This window comes from Rhineura floridana, chromosome 2, assembly GCF_030035675.1.
Source record: "Rhineura floridana isolate rRhiFlo1 chromosome 2, rRhiFlo1.hap2, whole genome shotgun sequence".
NCBI lineage: Eukaryota > Metazoa > Chordata > Lepidosauria > Squamata > Rhineuridae > Rhineura > Rhineura floridana.
In genome coordinates this window covers 161,865,486-161,887,786 of record NC_084481.1, presented here as the reverse complement: position 1 = coordinate 161,887,786, position 22,301 = coordinate 161,865,486, and the positions used below count along the sequence as shown (strand labels likewise).

Genomic DNA, 22,301 nt, shown 5'->3' with positions numbered 1-22,301 from the left:
ACTATAGCTGAGCCATCTGGAACTTCCACATGTGTCACAAGGCAGTAACAAGGCTGTGACTGGAAGCAGTGAGGACAACTGATTGGCTGCCACAGGACTTCATTGGCTGCCATGTGGGAGTAGACAAACTTGCTGTACAATGACATGCCACACATTTTGTATTATTGGAAGTTTCTGGTGAAGAAAGAAAGGAAAGAGGGGTGGTTGTCTTTGGCAGCAGCCATATGTTTCCCTTGTCTAGCTCTGGCCAAAGTATCACCCATTTGTGAGGTCCCACACAGAAATTAACACTCAGTTACTATAGACCACAAATTTTGTGTCTGTGCAGTTGTACTCCTGCTTGATAAACAGTCACCCTTCATTTTCTTCCTATATGATATTTTTGTAAGTCATGCTACCACGCTTCTGTGTGATGCTGTGAGGCGATGTGGCACTGTCATTGGTTTGAGGTGTCTGGCAGCGGAGGACAAGTCACATGGGTCTCCTGGCAGCGGTGGTGCGTGAGTCACCTGGGGGTGGCAGCAGTGTGCAAGGCACCCAGTGGTGGAGACACTTGCAGGAGCAGGTGAGTGAGCAAGTGGGGCAAAGGCAAGCAAGGCACCTGGAGGCAGCTGGGCCTGGCCAGGCCTAGCCCTTGGTGGATCAGTCAGAGGGGAGAGAGGGAGGGCTGGTGACCCATGGAGGGGAGAGAGGGGAGTGTTGATGATCCATGGAGGAGGGAGGAGAGAGCACTGGCGACCAATGTACAGGGAGGGAGAGGGGAGGGGGAGCACTGGTGACCTGTGGGGGGTGCACTGGCAACAGTGGACGGGTTTGGTGAGCAAAGTGAGCAGGGGGAGCCCCTAGTAAAAAGAATAGTTTTACATCAAATTGATACTCATTGTCAAATACACTTTACTGGTTTTTACTAACTGCTATTTTATTGGGGCATAGCTTACACACTACACTGGAGTAGTAAAGTGGTTTTTTCCAAGTATACAAAGATTAAGCAACGCTCTTAACTTTCACACAACTGTTAATATTTTAAAGCCTCTATCCAATAATTTTATTTCCTGAGGATTAGAAAAGTGTTGGCTACAAATACAAATAAATAAAAATAGTAGAAAAGAGACTAATTTAGCGAGGATTCAATATCCAAGTAGCTTTCTTGAATTCCTTTTGGGTTCATACTCATGTCCCTGGGTGAAGGGTAAATTGGCAAACCCTTCAAGAAGTTGGTCCCATGCCCTTTCTTTCCCTAGGGCAAACACAATAACCTAATCAGGCCTAAATGCCCACTGCCACCCTCCTGTTTCCTGAACTGAGATAAAGGAGCGACTCATTCCTACTTGATATAGGTCAGCGCATTGCCTTCAGGGAAGTCATACGGATGGCGTTTCCTGAAAACATGGCCTACTCGGCTGCAGGGCACGATTTCCAAGCTGCCTCCACACATCCAGACTCGGAAAGAAAGCTCTAGAAAATACATCAAACAAATGAGGTGAAACAAGGAACATGAAGGTTTTGCATCTTCATTTTGAATCTCATCTTGTAGATGCCAAAGACAGTGATATACAGCAAAGGCAAGAATGGGTAAAGTGATGATAAGAGAGAGCATTTCTTAAAACTGAGATGATGCTCCTTACTAAAGGGAGAAATAAATACATTCTGATTTCCCTGCCCTGGTCCCTCTGACCAGGTTAATGCTCATTTCCCTGGCCTTTTTAGATGGAATTTTGCTGAAATCTGCCAAGATGTATAGCATTATTTCTTGACAGAGATCAGTTGGATTTCAACAGACCTGTCCGCCAGAGGGAGATTCTTTTGGTATAAAGAAGGTGATCCTTAAGAATTTCAGATGGACAGAGCTCTGAATCCATTGTGGTGTGAGCGGAGATCCACTCATGCAATAGGGTTTCTTCTCCCCACCCCGCAGCAGCCTCCTGAGCTTACCCCAAATCTGCTCTACAGGGTCCCTCTCCAGAACAAGTGGGGGCATGCAAGAGACTGCAGGGGTCAGGAGAGTAGGGTGAAGTCTCATTGTGTGAGACAAACTCTGTTCCACTCATGCACAGACACTGCTGGATAACAGAGAGTCTAAATGGGAAGACTATACACATTAGAGAAGATTGTTAGAGTAAGATGAAAGAAATCAATGTCAAGGACTGAAACTGTGTGAGAGTACAAAGTGAGAGATAGAAAATGGAAGATGAATGTATGCTCTTAAGGCCACTAGTGGAAATAGGCAGATACAGAGTATTGGAAAACACTGATATTGTGGCATCAGAGCAAATCTATCAAGGTGTTCCAAGCAAAACGTTTCATATTTGAGATTAAAGAACTGGCAAAAGCTTGTGGGAATTCTAGAAAAACATGTAATCCACTTTAATCACTGTTTAAAGGGACATCTGCAAATGGTCAATGTTCATGGTTTTTAACATTATTAGGTAACACTAGTGCTTGTGCAGTCCACACCTATTATGGAAATGAACTTTGGAACTCCATACATTTAGGTATCAAAAGCATAATGGGTCATACAGCCTGTTTGAAAACCCCTTGTCTTACTATTTGAAGTCCCCTAGTTTTCAATAAATTGTGTGCTGGAGCTGTCCCTTTATATTACAACCTCTCTGCAGAACCCCAAACTCCACTATTGGTTCACTGTTGAGCAACTCAGTTTCCCAAGGCAGAGTCTGACCCTGTTTATTTGAACAGAGACGTTTTCGCTCCCCTCCCCTTTGCTTCTTGAAGTTTTGCTACCCTGAAGTGAAATTCAATTTTTTTTGTTAATAAGGATCAGAGGACCACCAGAGCTTTGATGTTCAAAAGCTAATTTGAATCTCTGAAGAGAGGTGACCTTGCCAAAGCTTAAGGACCCATCCCCTTGTCTTTAATATCTGCCATCCTGGTCAAGCACTCTATTTGAATGTTTATTTGGTGGCACAAAGAAAACACCAAGAAAGGAGCTGCCAGGCGAGGAATAGAAGAGTGGCTAGAAAGGGCTTTCATGGATATTTCATATTATGGATTGTCTTTGATGTGCTCTTTGTCTGGCCACTGAAGGTGAAAGCCAATGGGGGCTAGTGAGACATGCCACAGGTGGAACAGAAAGAGGAGACACAGCAGCACCTCAAATGGACAGAATCCCTCAACCCTGGCCTTTACCCCAAGCCCTTCATCTTCAGAAGTATAGTGGGTGGCCACCCTATGGGACTCCTAGGAGAGCTGGGTCTGGCCAGCATATTGTAGGCTTCTAGAATGGGGTTAAGACCTTTCTCTCCACCAAACCTTTTATGGTAATCTGGTTTTAATGAGTTTAGCTGAGATGTCTGCATCTTTCTTCTATCATTGCTTATTCTCTGGTTTTTAATTGGTATTTAATTATGTTTTATTGTATTTGAATTGGATTATTTCTGTAAGCTGCTTTGAGAGCCTGCTGACAGAAGAGCAGGAGAGAAATAGAGGAAATAAACAAAACAGACCTGCACCCAAAATTTTAAATCCATCCTCCCTATGCTAGAACCCTCTGAAACCCCTAGATACCCTTTGTTTTCTGACCGTGACCCATTTCTTTCTCCCCACTCCTAACCATCATCCCCCTTCCAGCACTATACTCATTGTGAAATCCTTAACCTTTTTTTGTACAATTAACCTAACTTACAGTTTCTAAGACACTTTCTGCTTCTGGGCCCCTATCTAGATAAATTTGCCCACAAGGGGTATCTATGAACACACATGCATGCAAGCCAATAAAGAAGATATTGCCAAGGTGTTGTCTAAGGATTTGTAGAATGGTATTGACATATACATAGCTCTGCAGAGCGGTATGCCTGGTGCTAGGAAACAGATCCTATTGATCTGCTAGCCGTTCTTGAATGAGGGCGAGAGCCCCAATCTACAATGTTCCCAACCACAAGAAAGTGTTGTGTGACCAGGTGACTTGTGAAGAATTCAAGAGGGAAGACAGCACAAGGAGGATGTCAAGGCACCGGCTCACCAAAGTTCTCTCCTCCCCAGATATCCATCTGAGTGTCGTATTTTCCAAGATGGTTAAACCAAGATTTGTCTATCACAAAGATGCCTCCTGCTATGACAGGTGTTCTAGGGGAATGAGAGCAAGAAAGGGCATACATGTAATATTAGTAAAATATATTTAAATGCAGAAGAAACGTATTACATTTATGCAGCACTGTGTTCTAACTAAAGTGCTTTAGAAAGAATAACCATTAGATCCCAGAAATTTCCCAAGAGTTGGTGGAGATTTAATAGGAGAAATTTCCTAACCTTGGGTAAGAGATCAGAAGCAAGGGCAAGTTTTTAATGATTTATTTAACAGAATTTATATACTTATATATAAGCAGTTTACAAGAAGCATTAAAATGATCAATAAACAGTTAAAAACAAGTAATTTGAAAATTAAAATAAAAGCAGCAGAAAACTAAGAGGAGATTAAAACACATCAACATCTATGTGTCTGGATAGGCTTGCTTAAACAGAAATGTTTTAAACAGGTGTCAAAAAGAATACAGGTCAGGCACCTGCCTCATGTCAATAGGCAGGGAATTTCAAAGAGTAGATGCTGCCACACTAAAAGAATGATTTTTTACAAATGCTGAACAAGCATTATGTGGCACCTGCAACAGTACCAGTTCTGTAGATTGAAGCAGTAGAGTGGGCACAAATGGGGCAAGACAATCACATAATTAAACTGATCCCAAGCTGTTCAGGGCTGTGTATACCAATAGTAACTTGGCCTGGTAGTAAATTGGCAACCATTACAGATCTCTGAGCGGAGGTATTACATGCTGACCGGGCTACAGCATGCTCCATTAACTGCAGCTTCTGGGTCAAGTGCAAGGGGAAGCCCTATATAGAGTGCATAGCAGTAATCCAGTCTTGAAATCACCAAAGCTTGAACGACTGTAGTCAAGCTCTCCTGGGCTAGGAATGGTTGTGCTGTCGCACCAGTAACCAGGCACAGCTGGTAAAAGGTGCTTCTAGCAACTGAGGCTACTTGAGCCTCCAGTGACAAAGCTGGGTCTGCTGTGTACCTGCTCCTTCAGGGGGAGTGCAACCTCACCCAGGGCAGGCAGTTGATCAATTTCTCGAACACGGGAACAATTCACCCATAGTGCCTCCATCTTGCTAGGATTCAAGCTCAGCTTTTTCCCCTCATCCATCCCACCCACACAGCCTCTCCTGATTCACACGTTATGGAGAAATAAAGCTGAGTCCTCAGCATACTGATGGCACTTTGTCCCCAAACCCCTAATGACTGTTCGCAGCAGATTCATATAGATACTAAATACTATTGGGGATAAAACAGTGCCCTGCAGCTTCCCATAGTAGAACTGCCAGCATGCCGAAAAGCACTCTCCTAATGATACTCTCTGGACTCAGTCCTGGAGGTTGGACCGGAGCCACTGTGACACAGTGCCAGCAATTCCCATTCCATGGAGCCGGTCCAGGAGGATACCATGGTCAATTGTATAAAAAGCCTCAGAGAGATCGTGAAGCAGAAACAAGGTCATACTTCCCTTGTCCTGCTTTTTGTAAAGGTCATCCATTAGGGCGACTCAGTTCCTTGCCCAGGCCTGAACCCAGACTGTATTGGATCTAAATAATTGGTGTCATCCAAGAATGCTTGCAGCTGCCCCACCACTATTCTCTCCACCACCTTCCCTAAGAAGGGTGTTTTTACTGATAGTTATTCCAGTCAGTGGCGTCACTAGGAGGGTGCGGGGGGTGCGGACTGCACCAGGTGACACCATCAGAGTGAGGTGATTCTCAGCTTTAATTTAAAAAAATTAAGTTTCTAGGTGGTCCGGTTCTCAAGATATACATAAAAATGTCAGCCCACCCGTTAAATCTTTTTTTAAACTACTGTATAGCACTTCGTAGCTTTAACCCTGCCCGTTCAGGATTGCAGCCAATCAGTGAAGTGTTTGTTTGACCTGTGGCAGTGTCTAGTAAACCTCATTGCACCGCCAGAAAATGGTGGTTCCCCCCCCCGTTTATCTGAAAATCTCATAAGTTGGGTAAGTATATATATTTCAGTTTTTTCCCCTCTTGTGTGTAGGAGTCAGATCCTGGGCAGTGTTTTGAAAACCTTCCCAATACTTGCTTTTGTGGGGGTAAAAGCATTGCTAATCCCATATCTCCAGAGTAAATCCCATTGAATTCAATAGGATTTACTTTTAAGTAGACATGGTTATGAATGTGCTGAAAATCAATGGGACTTTGGAGTGAATGTAAAAAAGAATTGTGTTTGTGTTCTCTTTCTGTCCCCCCCCCCTCTTTTAAAGCAAGTAGGCTGGGCTTACTTAGGTATTACAGTTTTTATTCTGTAGGAAACTAATACTGATTTTTTAAAAACTAATACTGATTTTTCTGCAATGACCAACTGGTTTGACAATAAACTATTATATGGGCTGTATGTATTTATACATCTGCAGTGTGTGTGTGTAGTCTTTCCAACAACCCTGTCAGGTAGGGTTGGAAACCAAGGCAGCTCATAACGAAAAATAAAGCCATTTAAAATCCAATAACCATAAAGCAAGAATAAACAGTTGGAAAACAGCCTAAAGAGGCATGGTTCGGAATTTTGGGTTGGGTGAATGAAGTTTATTTATTTATTATTTCATTTATATCCTGCCCTTCCTCCCAGTAGGAGCCCAGGGCGGCAAAAGCACTAAAAGCACTTTAAAACATCATAAAAACAGACTTTAAAATATATTAAAACATCTTTGAAAATATTTTTTAAAAGCTTTAAAAAACATCTTTTTTAAAAAAAGAAAAGGCTTAAAAACATATTAAAAAGCAATTCCAACACAGACTCAGACTGGGATAAGGTCTCAACTTAAAAGAACAAGTTGAAAGAACAAGTTCCTTATCACATGAGGCTGTAGTTCTCTGCACACTTCCCAGTTTGAGTAAGCCCCATTGAATACATTGGGACTTGCTTCTGAGTAAACAAACATCGGATTGCACTATAAATATATTTACAGATTGTGTAATTCATAAACATATTTGAGAGTCATGTTTATATAAATATTTCTTCATACTGTGTCCCAATAACCACACTATGGTTGTAGATGATTTTTCCCCTCTACATTTTAAGTGTGTTGTTCTTCCTGGGGGTGGTCATGGTTCTCCATTGTTTTCATCCTGAGGGGAGGATAGGCTGAGAGATGGTGAGTAGCACATTTAAGGTCTCTTCACCTCCCCCCCCCTTTTTACTTTGTATTTATTTTATATTTCTCCAATATCTTCCCCTGGCTGTTTTTATGTATTTTAAATATTTTTAGATTAAATAAATAGGAAATCATTATTGTGAACCTCCCTAAAAGCAATTTACCTATCCTTATGTTCTGGCAAAGTGATGGTGTGAAGGCATGCTGGTAGAACAAGAGACCATGTTTGAGGCATGTTATAAGGTGTTTGAGGACTTCGTCACACGTTACTTTTTGAGACCTGTAGATTCATGTTGGAAAGAACACATGCACGTATTGAATGGTGGCTTGGGTGCTGTTGTTTCAGTCTATGCTGCATGCGTAGGGAAGGTGATACATCATCTGGCAGCTAGCTTCATAACGTGAGAATGAAAAACATTTGGATCACCATTCACTTTTCTCACTATTGAGACCACTTCATATATTACTTTTTCATACACAGAAATTTAATCTTTGTATAGGAAAAAGTATTTTGTAAAATATGAAGGACAGTGGCTGCCCAGTCAGTATAACCACTGTACAAGATCTACTCAGCCACTATAATTACCTTTTTGTTTTGAGTGCCCTTTTGTCTGGGTCTTGGTTCAGGTGTGTATCCAACTTTGATGTGCTTATGGAAGGGGTGTGCAAGTAGTGCCCCCCCCAAGTGTGGAGGCTTGGACAAACATTGTGTTATGGAAAACCAAAGTCTGTGTGAAAGTACATATTTGGGAATGCCATCAGTGTAATCCTAAACACGCTTAATAAATAATATCGAACTTGCACGTCACAAAATGTTTTACGGTCATGTGCATAAGCACCAGGAGGGTAGTCGCCCAGGGGGTCTTAGTCCCTCTGCTTTTTTGGGAGCAGGGTCCCTATGTTTCCAAGCATCCTACAGTCAGCATGAAAAGGGAGTGTGTTAGTCACTGAGAAGAGTCTTCTAATATGCTTCCTTGCCTTTCCTGCTGATTGGAGCCAATCAGAGTGAAAGGAGGTGAGTCAGCCACTGAGAAGACTCTTCTCAGTTGCTAACGCTCTCCACTTACATGCTGATTGGCTCCTAGAGATGTTTGTTGTTGTGAGAGAATGCATTAACAAAGATCTCATTCTTAATCCAGGAGTAAAAAAGGGTGTATGTGGCTGCAACTATCATGAAGGGACTCTGCACTTCTGAATTTTCTACTAAACAACTGATAAATACCTATGTAACTTTGTGTCTGGAGACTTATTATTAAGAATCACTTTCCATAACTGTAAGGAGGTATGTCCACATGCATGCATCCCAGGCACCTAAATGAGGGGTGAGAGCAGCATAGGGACATAAGCAGATGTCTTATACCAGGGGTTCCCAAACTTTTCTTCTACATAGACCACTTGAAAATTGCTGAGGGTCTGAAAGTATCTGAAAATTTACTATGGGCATATGCAAGATAATTAACTCCCATTAGTGATAAGAACAAGAACTTGGGCTGTGCGTATGATATTGTAATTTAAAGGTGTAATTTTAATTTTGCTAGTTGTTTATGTCACTACTATTGCCATTGCATCCAGTGATATACGGGAATTACGATTTACAAGTAACAGTACAAAAAACATTACTAAGGATTCTGTATGGTCTGGTGCGGGAGGAGGTCCATGGGGGTGACACCATAAGTTACCGCACTGGGTGACACCAACCCTAGTGACGCCACTGATTCCAGTCCAAAGGGTCCAGGGTCAACTTTCTTTTGAAGTGGCCACACCACCACCTCTTTCAAGGCAGCGGGGGTCACCCCCTCATGCAATGAAGTGTTCACCATCCTTGGACCCAGCCAGTCAATCCCTGTCTGCTAGATTAGATAAGCCAAGAGGAACAGGGGTCAAAAGGGCACCTGGTCGGACATATAACTGATGGAGAAATATTTATTTTCTTCTGTGGGATCTTTGCTGGGGGTCAGAGATCTAGCATTTGGTTAATCATTTGGGAAGTCCCCAATGCAATAATTGGGGTTTTCCTGCACTATTCTAATAATGTCCTCGCCTGTTAAGCTTGTCATCTTTCTCTGGGGCGATTACTTTATCTTTTACACTCAATGAGCCGTAAGGTTGCTGGATCAGTGATTTTAGCTCAATTCACAGGAACTAGGGTAGGTAGAGAAGGGGAAAGGTTCAAGGGCTCAAGCTCACTGCATCACTGAAGGTGCTAGATACTTGGAGCATTCAGGAAAAAGGAGCAAGGGCATACACTCCATTCATACAAAGGATCCTTTCTTAACCACACACTCACTGAACCACTAGATTACTGAGTCAGTGATTATAATCAATTCACACTTAAGTACTTAATTCATACACTTCATTCATTAATTAATACCACTCTCACTTCCCAGCAAACTACTACAAACTTCACACACTTATACACATATACCTAGGTCTTCCCAGACTTACTATACTGAGACTTCTCAGTCTAAAATACTGAGGAAAAACAACATCCCAAACCCCTTTAGATTTGAGGCTTCCCAGACTAAATTGAGGGTAACACCATAAATGTCTTCCCACACCTAGTCTCGAGGCATCTCAGTGTAGACCTGAGGGTATTCACCAGTTTTTTTCCTGGTCTATTCAATAGACATAGGGGGCAAGACCCTAGATTCGCATGGCACTCCCCTATTCTATCCAAGAATAGGGCTGAAATCCCTTTTTAGGTCTGCATCATATGAAGCTCAAGCAATCCCAAGATTTACAACATCACTACTATAAACAACAGTTTCCTGAAAACAGTTTGCTACAGCCTGTATCAATATAATTTAGTATCATGTCAATACAACATGGAAGACTGTTTTAAAAAATGGACTTTTTACCGCCAAGCAAGAGGGGAGTCTGGAAGGGCCGGGAAGGAAAGGACAGCAAGGAGTTAAGATTTTAAAGTGGTTCTCTTACCCTTTTCTTTTGCGCGCTTCCTTGGTCCCTTTAACCTGCCCTAATCACCCTCCACCTCACTTGGAGTCCCAGCATCCCATCCTCGTGGCCAAACTGATGGAGAAATTTTTATTTTGTCCTGTGGGATCTTTGCTGGGGGTCCTTTAAATAATGACACAGGCTTAAAGCTTATTTGGTATACAAGCATATGCAGGGTCAGTCCCCCAGAAACATAGGAGGGACTGCACTCAGGCACTGTGTGCAAGCTCTTTTATAGAGTACAGTTACAGCATGTGACAATGATTTAACCAATCCCCCAAGTTTCTTCCCCTTGTAACATAACAGTTTCTTCCCTCTTGAAATATTTCCAACCAACCAGATAACTTTATTAAAATGAATACATGTATATTCATAATCTAGTAGATACCTCCCATCTCCATTGTAGGGTTGTCTCCTCAGATTAATATCAATCTGTTCCCCTTTTTCAGATATCACCATTCTACTGTCATTATTACTGATGGTTTTCTACTATACATTTCATTCCCATCATGGTTTCTGATCAGCCAAGCTGGTCAAGGGACATCTCCAGGACATAACAGCATGTTCTTTGAGTGATACCATGATTTCAAAGCCAAGTTTTGGTTCACATAGAGTGACTGGAAGTTCCATGTGAAAATTCCGCTTACTACCTTGCTATAAAGAAAGATTAATTTTAACTCATCATATTATAACTAAAAAAACTATAAAAAATATAAAGAATGATTAGGGAACACAGAAAAGGGAAAAGGGCAAACATGAGCCAGCCACTCTCTATCAAACGCAGAAGGGATACAGGCTCTATAGTATGCGAGATCAGAAACCTCGTTTTCCAAGATCAAACAATACTAAATTAATGATCTGCGGTCATGCTTTAGCCATTCTTGGCATGGAAAGATGTTAAGGAATTTGCAGCAAAGTGAGCTTAAGCCTTTCTCTGCTTTCTGTACACGCAGGCCTGCTTTTAATGCCTGCTATGTGTGACTAAGGGGAAAGAAATCCATTTTTCCTTCATTAATTTTCAAGGGCCCAAATTGCTTGGGGCCAGGACCCCTTAAGGGGTTCTCCATCATAGCCACCAGCACCTTGTCCACATCTGCTGACTGCATAAGCTGAAACCAGTCTTATAACACATCACCGACTATGGCATTGGGTACTTCCTCTGAAATTGCAACAACTGCAGAGTCAAGGTCATTCTGAAGTTGAGCAACTTTATCCACAAAGTGTGTAGCCAGTTGGTCACAGGGGGTTCCTTGAATTCTCCAGAGGTCCCTCCCCCACAGTGGGAGTCAGTAACCTCTGGACCATCTGAAATAATTCTGCCAGCTCGCTACTACAGGATGAAAAGCAAACTGCAAAATGAGCCTTCTTCACAGCTCAGACTGCCCCATGGTGGGCACAATTGTGTGCACTAACCAGGGTTCAGTCAGACTCTAAGCCCATCCCAAGATCAAGAGGTTTTCTGATAAAGGAGATGGTGCATCTAGGGACAACAGCAACACTCCCCTCAACTCCCCAGTCTAAATTGGTGCTGTACTGAGTACCAAATGGGTAGAGCTGAGTTAGGTCAGGCCCACCCAGCTCACCCATCCAAGTCTCAGTTATATATACCTAGTCAGCCCCTTCATCCATGATCAAGTTGCAGATGAGCATTGTCTTATTATGGTCTGATCTGGCATGCAGTAACAGCACCATCAGACCAGAGTGCTCAGCAGACAAGCTAGCAGTTGCTTCCGGAGGAGTGAAAAGGCTAAACAGTGGACAGGATCCAAGAATCTAGGCCTCCACCCCAAATGGTAGTCAGCCCTTCCGCTCCAACTATACCTTCCCCTGCCCACTACCACTGAAATTGGGCAGCATCTTCGCAGCTCCCCACTACCTGCCCACCCAGACACAATAAACATTTGGGAGATTAGGACCACAAATAATAGACTAAAGCCCAGTGGTAGGCACATTCCACACTATCAGGCAGAAATAGCAGTGCCACTCCAACACTCCTCTGTCTCTCTCACTAAAGAGGAACACCTCCAAATCAAACTTCCATTCCCCCCCTAGTGGCCATGTTACTTGGTCTACAAGTGCATATCCTGATTGCCCCAGTAGCTTCCTGAAGTAGAGATCCAAAGGGAAAATCCCCTTTGGTGTTGTCCCCATCACTCATCACTCAAGATAACTCATGATTCCCCCTCCAACATATAACACACACTGTAGTTATATTGAAAGCAGTTATAACCTAGTTTGTGCTTAACAAGGATTTGGTATTGTTTAACTGAAGCAAGCAAACTAAGCAGAAGATCCTGACACAAAGTGCTGGTTGACTGATTTGCCACACCCACACTAAGGCATACCTAAAGGTTCAGCTGGAAACAGAAGCAAGTGCTCCCAACTCTCTAATCCCATCTTGGAAGATAGGGAAGAGTCCTGGGAAAAGTCAGGTAGATTAGGCTGAGAGACAGCGACTGGCCAAAGGTCACCCAAAGAGCTTCATGGCTAAGTGAGGATTTGAAGCATAGTCTCCCAGGTGCTAGTCCAACACTCTAACCACTGCACTGGCTACAACACAACACAAGATGCCAGGTTGTGGAATGTACAGTCCTTGTGGGTTCCAGTTAGCCATGTGGAGCAGCAGACCAGAGGCTGGGAGTACTGCATTAAAGCACCAAGCCCCCCAAATTAAGGCAGTCTGGACATGCCCTACATAAAACTTTATCCGAAACCCAATTCATGTAAGTGCAAACCAGTCATTACCGCTGTTAGACCATCACAGTTTATAATCTTTGTTTTAATTTGGCTAGATTTGGTGGTCCTTATCTACATTTTTCATGATTCTTTTTATATATCAGAATTAGTGAATATATAGGTCACCCAGAAGGTTGTGATGGAAGCAGTAGGCCCTATCCCACTTGCAGCTTACACACCAGTTTGGAAAAGTTGGTAATTTCCACTAGACACTTGCAACAATTTCTAAAATGAGGGCAGTGACATTTCCCCTATTTCAGATAGGTGATGGCAGCATATACTCATTACTGTCTGAAAAACCAATATACTATGCGTTGCATATTATAGTAACACAGGCCACTCAAGCCAACAGATTGAGTTGCAAGTATTTGTCAGGAATATTACAACTCTTCAGGGAACAATAGATATTGATTAACAGTAGCTCTTAAATGAACCACACATGACCTCTGAACACTTCCCATGGTAACATCAACAAATGGAACAACTTCTTACATCAGACAAAAAAATAAGTCTAAAAATGTGTGCACAAGAGCTTACCTTATGGACTCAGTAGGGTCTGTTCTAGACAACTTTTGCTCAATGGGAATTTGTTCCCACTTGAAGTGAAGACTCCAGTCAAACCCTAACATGTGGAACAGAGTACAACAAGAAAACATGTTTGTAGTTTCTCAAATACAGAGGAAAACCAGAAAGTAGCAAGTGTTTCCAGTTAAAGTAAAAAGTTAACAAAATAGGCTTCCAGGCTCCATTTAGGATACATCGGGAAGAACTCTTAACATAGCTTGGAAAACAGCAACACATACCGCTTAGAAATTATTAGATGGTGTTGATACTGCTTTTGCACACACAGAATCTCAGGGCAGCAGAAGTCTCCTATATGACTTGTAGCTAGGCCTTGAGGTATCCCTATAGATGCCCCCTGTTTCTTATTGGTATTTATCTGTGCTCAGTTACATTCCAAGTCTTCCAGTGTGTGTGTTCCCAGACAGAAATGCAATAATTAGTGCTTCAGCCTTCCACTCAGACTGTCCTATGCCTCATCGGCTGCCAAAGTTATGAGACGTTAATCAGCACTGTCCGTGGGATGACATGTATTTCTGGGAACAAAGTCTCTCTGATCACTGTAATTGGCTTTTCCCCATGCACATCACATAAAATGCTGCCTGATTTACAATTTTTTCAAACTGGGTAGATCCTGCGGGAAAGCAGGTATATGGCAGGAGGTGTATGCAAGTGGACTTTGCAGATCTGAAAGGGAGGGGAAGCCAAGACCTGTACTTGCAAGAGAGAAATTAGAGCAATAACAATTGGAGAAAGGGTGGCTGATGTGTAGTCGTCCTCTAAGGAAAAAGAGTGGAGCAGCTGGACTTCCTACATTTGAGCTCCGTATCAGAGAAAAGGGGAATGAAGGGAAATTCTAATTTCATCTGCTGTAGTTAAAAACAAAGCAAAGCACATTGCTTGAGTGGAGAGGATGCCGCATCCCATACCACTTGGGTTAACATTTGAAATGTGACACCATGACACCAATGCTAGCACTGCCCTCCATACCACCACCTGGAAGCAACAACAATGACCCCGTACACACAAGCAGCTTACCAAGTGACAAGGTTTTCTATCACTTTTTTGCTCAGTCATTTGCATTAAATGAAAACGTGGTGTGATTACATGCCACACGTTCTAACTTATGGGTAAAGGTTGGAAGGGTATGTGTGTGTTATAACCACTCAGTATGCTGGTCATCTGTATTAGCAATCTATGGCAGGTGACACTGAGTGAGGAAGATGTTTGTTCCTTCCAAGCAGATTCCTCTTTTTTCTTCTTATCCAATAGGGATGGAATCCATTGGCTGTTGCCGGTTCAAAAGCATTCCCTGGACCTAACAGGCTGGTATTGATTTGAGTTCGTTCTTTGTCCACTAGCTGTTGCTTTTACCGATCCAGGTTTTTCCCTTTGCAAAAAATATTGATATCGATATTTTAAAAGGAAATATCAATATTTTAAATGGAAATATCAATAAATGAAAGGAAATATCAAAATCATTGTTCTTAATATCGATATTTTAGAGGCGGATTTTTTTAAAAAAACTGTTTTTGAAAATAGCTGCAGAAAATTGCTATATAAAAATCCAATCCACAACAATAGAGAATAAGCAAACTAATGGAAAATTCAGTACCAAATCCAAATTGGGTAGAATTCCAGCACATCCCTATTATCCAAGTAAATCTTTGTTTTTTCTTTCCTTCTTTGTTCTTGTCTCCTCCCTCTTCCACTACCCTTCTTTTGAGCAGATTCTTCTCTCTCCCCAGCCACCCCCAATAAACATGCATGGGTCAGCTGAGGAAGTATTTATTGAGCGTGTTAGAAATATCTGTGTGTGTGTGTGTGTGTGTGTTAAGAGTGTATGTCAGGAATTTGTATCTGAGTGTGTGTGTGTGTGTTAAGGAAGTTGTGTGTTTGTGTATGCCTGGCCTTGCCCACTGTTGGAATGTGGCTTCTGAGAGCTTTCTATCCAAGAATTGCAGCTTGTGGGCTGAAAAAGGTTCTCCAAAGCACCACATTTGTTGCCTGAGACATCACAGGATTTTCCATTCCTGAGGATCTCTAGCTCCTCCATGAATCCCTTCCTCCATTCTCAACAGTCTAGTCACATAATGTCCCCCTCTTCCCCTGATTCCACAAGATGGGTTTTTCCTGTGATAAATCTGCCTGGCAGCAGTGGAAGAGAAATATATCCCCGATTTGCACCTCTCTTTCCCAGTTTCCTGCCTTGGCATGCATTAATGCCATCACCTCCCTATGTGAGAGTTATACCACATACTCCTTGCCAGCTCCAGATTTGTGAAATTCTCTTGGCCTGTCAATCTTCCCTCTCCAAGCCATACAGAAAAAAGGTACATTTGTGAAGATGCTATTTGCATGTACATTTTTTGGAAACTTACCCTTGTAATTATATAGGTTTTATAGAACTTAGCCTATTTTCTTTCGTATTGCACCCCGCTTGCCTTCTCTCTAACCCTTTCCCTCTAAGCTTCATAAAGATTTCTCAATTAGAATCTCTGGTTTGGCTGCCTCCTTCTAATCCCCAAGGAGTAATCTCCCACTTGCCTAGTTGCTTGATTTGCACAATATGCTGGGAGCTAAATAGGAGTAAGGAAGAAACAGGCTGAAGCAATTCCAGCAGCATCTGTAGATCAGCTGGCAATACCCCCCTTTCACGTTAATAACCTGAACCTCACAAACTAGAGGGGTAAGTGCAGATCAGTGGCAGAATTAACTTTAAAAAGAAAGGCACTCATCCCCCCCTTGTCTTTCACAGTGCACATATATGATTTATCAGGGATTTAAGGTGTGAAATTACATACAATAGATGGCTCCACAGCATTAAACACAAAGTGACGGAGAAGTACACAGGCTTAAAATAAATAATCTTCTTTTTAAAAACCAAAAACTTTAGTCTCTAAGGTTGAGAGATAAGAATGGGGACCCAAGGAAGGAACCGGCAGCTAAGTAATTATTCCCCATTCTCTAGTCACCTGAACTCCCTCCCAGATCCTTACCATTTTTACAGAACTTGCCAATGTATTTCATGAAGATTGGATATGACTCTTGGTGTGTGTGTGTGCAGGGCCAGCTCCAGGTTTCTGGGACCCTCGGGCACAGAGTATCAGTGGGCCGTTGTTCCCTCCCTTTCCTCCTCAAACCACAGTCCTCCTCCCTTTTGGCCCCATTCCTTCCAAAGAAAACAAATCTTCGCCCATATTGCAACCCCCTCTTATAAAAGAAAAATACAAACTTTTGATTTATTTTAATTTGTTGGGGTAAATTTACCGAGGCTATCTATGCCTTGTTCCTTGCTGCCACTCATCTCATGGCTGGGTTCCTCGTTGCTCATCTGCTGTGCCCACTGGCCTCTGTGTGTTGTTGTTTAACACCAGATTGGTACACAGTAAGACCACACTCATCCATGATTTGATCGTGGATGAAGGTGCCAATTCGGTGTGCATTACTGAGACCTGGGTGGGTGAGCTAGGAGGAGTTGATCTGATCCAGCTTTGCCTACCTGGATACTCGGTGCAACACCAGCACAGGCTGCAGGGAGGAGAGGAGGAGGCTGCGGTTACAGAACTTCCATCTTTCACCAGGAAACCACTCTGTCTTGGAGCTGGCTGTGGGGGCCTGCACCTGGTGTTCGGCCAAGGAGACAGGAAACTAGGGTTGCTGCTGGTGTACCATCCACCCTCCTGCCCAGCAGCTTCTCTGACTGAGCTGGTGGAGGCCATCTCAGCTGTGGTATCGAAGGAGCCCAGAACGATAGTCCTGGGTGATTTCAATGTCCATGCTGATGCTGCCTCTAGTGTTCTGGCTGGGGACTTCATGGCCTCCATGACGACTATGGGGCTGTCTCAAGTTGTCACTGGCCCAATGCATAGGGCAGGGCACACCCTCAACTTGGTTTTTGCTCCAGATGGAGGAAGAGGTGGTCTGGAGATAGGGTAGTCAGGTCACGTCCTGGTGAAGTTTAGACTTATGTCTCTGATCCTTCCCTTCATGGGTGGTGGACAAATTAAGATGGTCCGCCCCCAGAGACTAATGGAATCCACTTTATTCCTGGATGCCCTGGGGGAGTTCCCAGTAGACAAAGCAGGTGACCCTGTTGAAGCCCTTGTTATGCTGTGGAAGAGCAAGGTATGTCGGGCTCTTGACACAGTTGCCCCCAAGTGCCCTCTCTGGCATTGTGGAGCCCAGTTTGCACCTTGGTACACCAGTGAGTTAAGGGCAATGAAACAGGCTGGACGATGGCTAGAGCGCAAGTGGCAAAAGACATGCTGTGAGGCTGATCGGGCATCATAACCGTGCCTCCTGTGTAGCAGTGAGGGTGGCAAAGAAGCTCCACTTCTCTGCCTCCATCGCATGCTCAAGTAGCCATCCAGTGGAGCTTTTCCATATTGTCAGGGATCTGTTGACATCAACTCCAGGAAATTGAGTTTTAGACCCTATGGAGGCCCACTGTGAATTGTTTGCAAGGCACTTTGAGGGTAGTTGCTCACCTCCGTAGCAGTCTTGATGCCCCATCTACATCTACTGTAGTCCCCAATGAGGTGTTCAGTGCAACGTCTTCTGCAACTTCTCGGGAACGGTTTCAGTTAATGTGGCCTGATGACGTAGACAAGGTGCTTGCGATGATGCGGCCAGCAATGTGTCCTCTTGACTCTTGCCCTTCATGGCTAATTAAAGCTTACCAAGGGGGTTTGACCAAGTGGATCCAGGATGTGGTTAATGCATCATTGCAGGAGGGAGTGGTTCCAGCCACCCTGAAAGAGGTGGTGAGCCAACCGCTCCTGAAAAAGCCCACCCTGGACCCATTGGTCTGCAACAATTACCGACTGGTCGCAAATACCCCCTTCTTAGGGAAGGTGATTGAGAGGGTTGTGGTGTAGCAATTGCAAATACTCTTGGATGATACAGATTATCTTGACCCATTCCAGTCTGGGTTGAGGCCTGGTTATGGGACTGAATCGGCCTTGGTCGCTCTGATGGATTACCTTTTTTGGGAGAAGGACAGGGGGAGTGCGACCCTGTTATTCTTACCAGATTTCTTACTTGGAGATCCCATTGGGGACTGAATCTGAGGGACTTTCTGCATGCAAGGCAGATGCTGCAATGGCCCTTTCCCTACACTCACAATTTACTCAACTGTGCTGAGATATTAAGAGGCATTCTAGAATTATTCTTAGAACTCCTTATTGCCACGGGGCACTGTTATATCAGAGCACCAGGGCAAGCCAAAGACAAGTCAGTAGTTTAAAGGCTGCCCTTTTAAGCAAATACTATTTTTTAAAAGTTAAAATTCCATTTCTAAAGAAAAAAAGACATTCACAATAATTCAACTATAATTCACCAATATGTTAAGAAGTGTGTATAGTGTCCAAAAATGACACTAAAGGATACCTTCACATCACAGGCCTTACATGCGGAGAAACCTTCAAATACTGTAGACCCATATAAATACAGACGCAACACAATACTCCAGCATGCCTCAGTCCATCAGAAACCCTCATACAAATGTCTAATAAGAGGAATCACCTCTGATGTCTAGTGCAGAATAAACACGAAGCACTGGTGGAGATTTAATGCTCTTAGTACTACTAATATAGCACTTTGTATGAAGGATTGAAAAAAGGGCCTTTCTAGAGACGAACTAAGTCTCTGAACATGCCGTGTTACCTCCAGGCATCATAAATGTACAAGTTTCCAAGTTAAAGAGACACATGATAACTAGGACCTCCTGACAGACCTGGTTTCAAATTCCTGCTCAGCCATGAAGCTTTCTGGGTGGCCTTGGGCCAGTAACTGTCTCTCAATCTAACCTACCTCACAGGGGTGTTGAGAAGATAAAATGGGGAGGGGAAGAACAGTCCTTGAGCTCCTTATAGAAAAAGCAGGATATAAATGAAAATAATAATAGGAGCTTCCCAGCTACAGCTGGCGAGGTGAGGAGGTGAGGGATGGGGAGAGAGGGGATTCATACACAAAAGCAGTACAGACCTGAACAACGGAAGCTTTCCTGTAAAACGAGAGGGAAGCTCTTACTACATACACACTATCAGACCAGTGGGGCAAAGGGAACGAGGGGGTGGGGAGACAATACTTATTATGTAATTAAGGCTGCAATCCAATGCATTTATCTGGGAGTAAGTCCCATTGAACCCAATGGAGCTTACTTCTGAGTTGACATTATTGGATTTCAGCCTAAGAAAACCAGGAAAGCCTTCTTACCTTCCTTCCAAGCTCCACATCCCATTCTTAGGCTGCAATTCTAACTACATTTACCTGGGAGGAAGCTCCCCTTGTGAATTCAGCAGGACTTACTTTTGAGCCAGTGCGGTGTAGTGGTTAAGTTGATGGACTACAACCTGGGAGACCAGGGTTTGAATCCCCACACAGCCATGAAGCTCACCGGGTGACCTTGGGCCAGTCACTGCCTCTCAGCCTCAGAGGAAGGCAATGGTAAACCACCTCTGAATACCACTTACCATGAAAACCCTATTCGTAGGGTCGCCATAAGTTGTGATCGACTTGCAGGCAGTCCATTTCCATTTTTTACTTTTGAGCAGACATTAGAAATGACAGTTAGGCTCTTTTCCGGCCCCTTCCACCCCTCAGCATTGTCTCACTTCTGCTGCTACAGGCCAGTAAGCTCCGCCCTTCCTCCCATGCCTGAAACTCAGGGCAAGTGGGGAAGCTCCTTAGCAACCGTCCTGGCACTTCTCTTCCCCAGCACGTTGATTCCCTCCTCTGCTGCTGGCCTGCGCTTATCCGGGGAGGGTCCCCTAGGTCCCTGTGTGAGATCCTGGGCCCCCGGGCCAGTCTCCACCTGGCCATGTGCTAGCGCCGGGCCTGTGTGTGCACGTGTGTGTTTTTAAAAAGTGAAAGCTGGATTCTGCACAAACCGTGCAAGGCTCTACTCCATAATCACAGCCATGAAGATTCGTAAATACACACATACGCACCCTATGAGTATAGCTTCAACTGCTGATGAAGTTTTAACATATTTGGCATCAGGGATCAAGAGTAACAAGCTAGGCTGGGGCTATCCAGAGACAGAGAGAGAGGAGAGACCTTTCTTAAGAATATATTTAATCAGCTTACCTACCTCCCCTCAAATCTGCTGATGCTGCTAAGTAGGCAAAATTTTCTAGGCTTATCACATCGATGATAGGGCTCACCACCCGAGTATAATCCTGAAGAATAGACAAGGAGGAAGGAAATCAGAAGTTTGCCAGGAGGGAGAGAGATTAAGCATCAGGAAATCAGAGACCATGAGAGTTATGCACATGGCAGAATGAGAAGCACATTTATATACTGCCTTGCTTTCCTTTCTTATGTCCAGGTTACTTGCTTGGACTAAGAAAGAATCTGTGGCTCTTGCATACAAAACTGTAACCTCTTGTGTTTTTGTTTGCTTGTTTTGCAGTAGTGAGATGAATATGATTTAACTGCCACAGTTAAAAAGAGGAAGAGATTCATAGTACAATAGCTATTGGTAAATGTCTGTTCTCGATTTTCTGGTTACCTATACAGGACATGGTTTCAAAGAGTTATTGATCAGAGTCACTATCAGATTGAGCAGGTACACGGTTAAGCCTTTGGTTTCTTATGGTCATCCTAGAAAAGCTATTGATGGACTGGAATCATATGGTTGGGAAACTGGTGCTTGTGGCAGAAACCCTTTCCTTTTCTGCTTCACTGGAGAGCTCCATGGAGTAAGCCTTCTTCTTTGCAACTTCAGCTATATGATGGTTTTAAATCCATTCTATCAGCATCCTTCTGACCTTTCTCATTGTTTAGTGAAGTCTGCTCATTTATGCAGTCATTGTCAACTGTTCCACTGAATCGTCTTCCAGGAGAACCTGTCTCTCCAACTGTTCTTACTGCTTCTGCGGGTGCATCCATACCAGATGTTCCCAGGGACCCATCCCTGGAACAGCTGGTGAAGTCTAGCTCATATCCCAAGTGGAGTCCCTAATTAGGGCTTTAACTCCAGGTTTTGCCATTGCAAAGTGAATCTCTCATTAAAGAGGTACTCACTGACTTGTGATGAAATATCCTTGGTAATTAGAAACATTTGCTCCTAGCAAGGTGGCTGCTTGAAACAGCAGAGAATGGCCATTTCCAGACTTGCTATTTTGGGTGGGATTCAATCCCATACTGCCCATCTTAGAAGAGGTTAAGAAAAAGCAGGGAGCAAAAGGTTCAAAAGCTGGTCTCCATATAAACTGGTCTGATGAACTTAAGCTGACCCTGTGGGATCAGGCCAGTGGCCCATCTAGTCCAACATCCTGTTCTTGCAACAGTCAACCGGATGCCAACAGACATGCCAGATGTTTCATGTTTAGGTAATGAATGTTTATGGGTCAAGGATAGCTGGCACTGACAAGCTCCAAGAGATCTAAATTCCAACTAGAACAGCATATCAAAGACAACAACATCAGAAATGGCAGCTTTGAAAATTGTGTGCAAAGTAGCTGTCCAAATAAGGGCAGTGGCCTAGCCCCCCAATGCTTTGTAATTGTTTGCTCCAGAACAAAAACAGCCAAGCTACACATGACAGATAAGACATGTTAAGTGATCACATCATGGCTTTTTGAAAATACCAGGCATAAGGAGAGAGGATCGCCTTCATGCTGCTCATTGCAGCACATGGTGAGGTGAGGTTTAAGCCTTCCTTTCCCAATGGTGATATTGATGAAAATAGTCCCCTGCATGGCAACTTACATTAGGAAAAGACTTACATTCTTAGTGATGTTTTTCTTAATATAAATTGCCACATTGGGGGGGGGCAATTTTCACTAATATCACAGTGGGGGAAGGAGGAATGCGTAAACCAGGGATGGGGACCTTTGGCTCTCCAGATATTGCTGGATTCCAACACCC

General features: G+C 43.5%; 1 protein-coding gene across 2 annotated transcripts in view; it reads right to left on the bottom strand.

Annotated features, from left to right (window-relative positions):
• Positions 1 to 22,301, bottom strand: part of GALNT16 (polypeptide N-acetylgalactosaminyltransferase 16) — a 238,210-nt gene that overhangs the window by 25,429 nt on the left and 190,480 nt on the right. For both annotated transcript variants that reach the window (XM_061611137.1, XM_061611138.1), the window contains 4 exons: positions 20,521 to 20,608; positions 13,401 to 13,485; positions 3,977 to 4,080; positions 1,329 to 1,455 (listed from right to left, as the gene is read on the bottom strand). In XM_061611137.1, the coding sequence (XP_061467121.1) occupies positions 1,329 to 1,455; positions 3,977 to 4,080; positions 13,401 to 13,485; positions 20,521 to 20,608 (404 nt within the window). The remainder of the gene's footprint in view (positions 1 to 1,328; positions 1,456 to 3,976; positions 4,081 to 13,400; positions 13,486 to 20,520; positions 20,609 to 22,301) is intronic.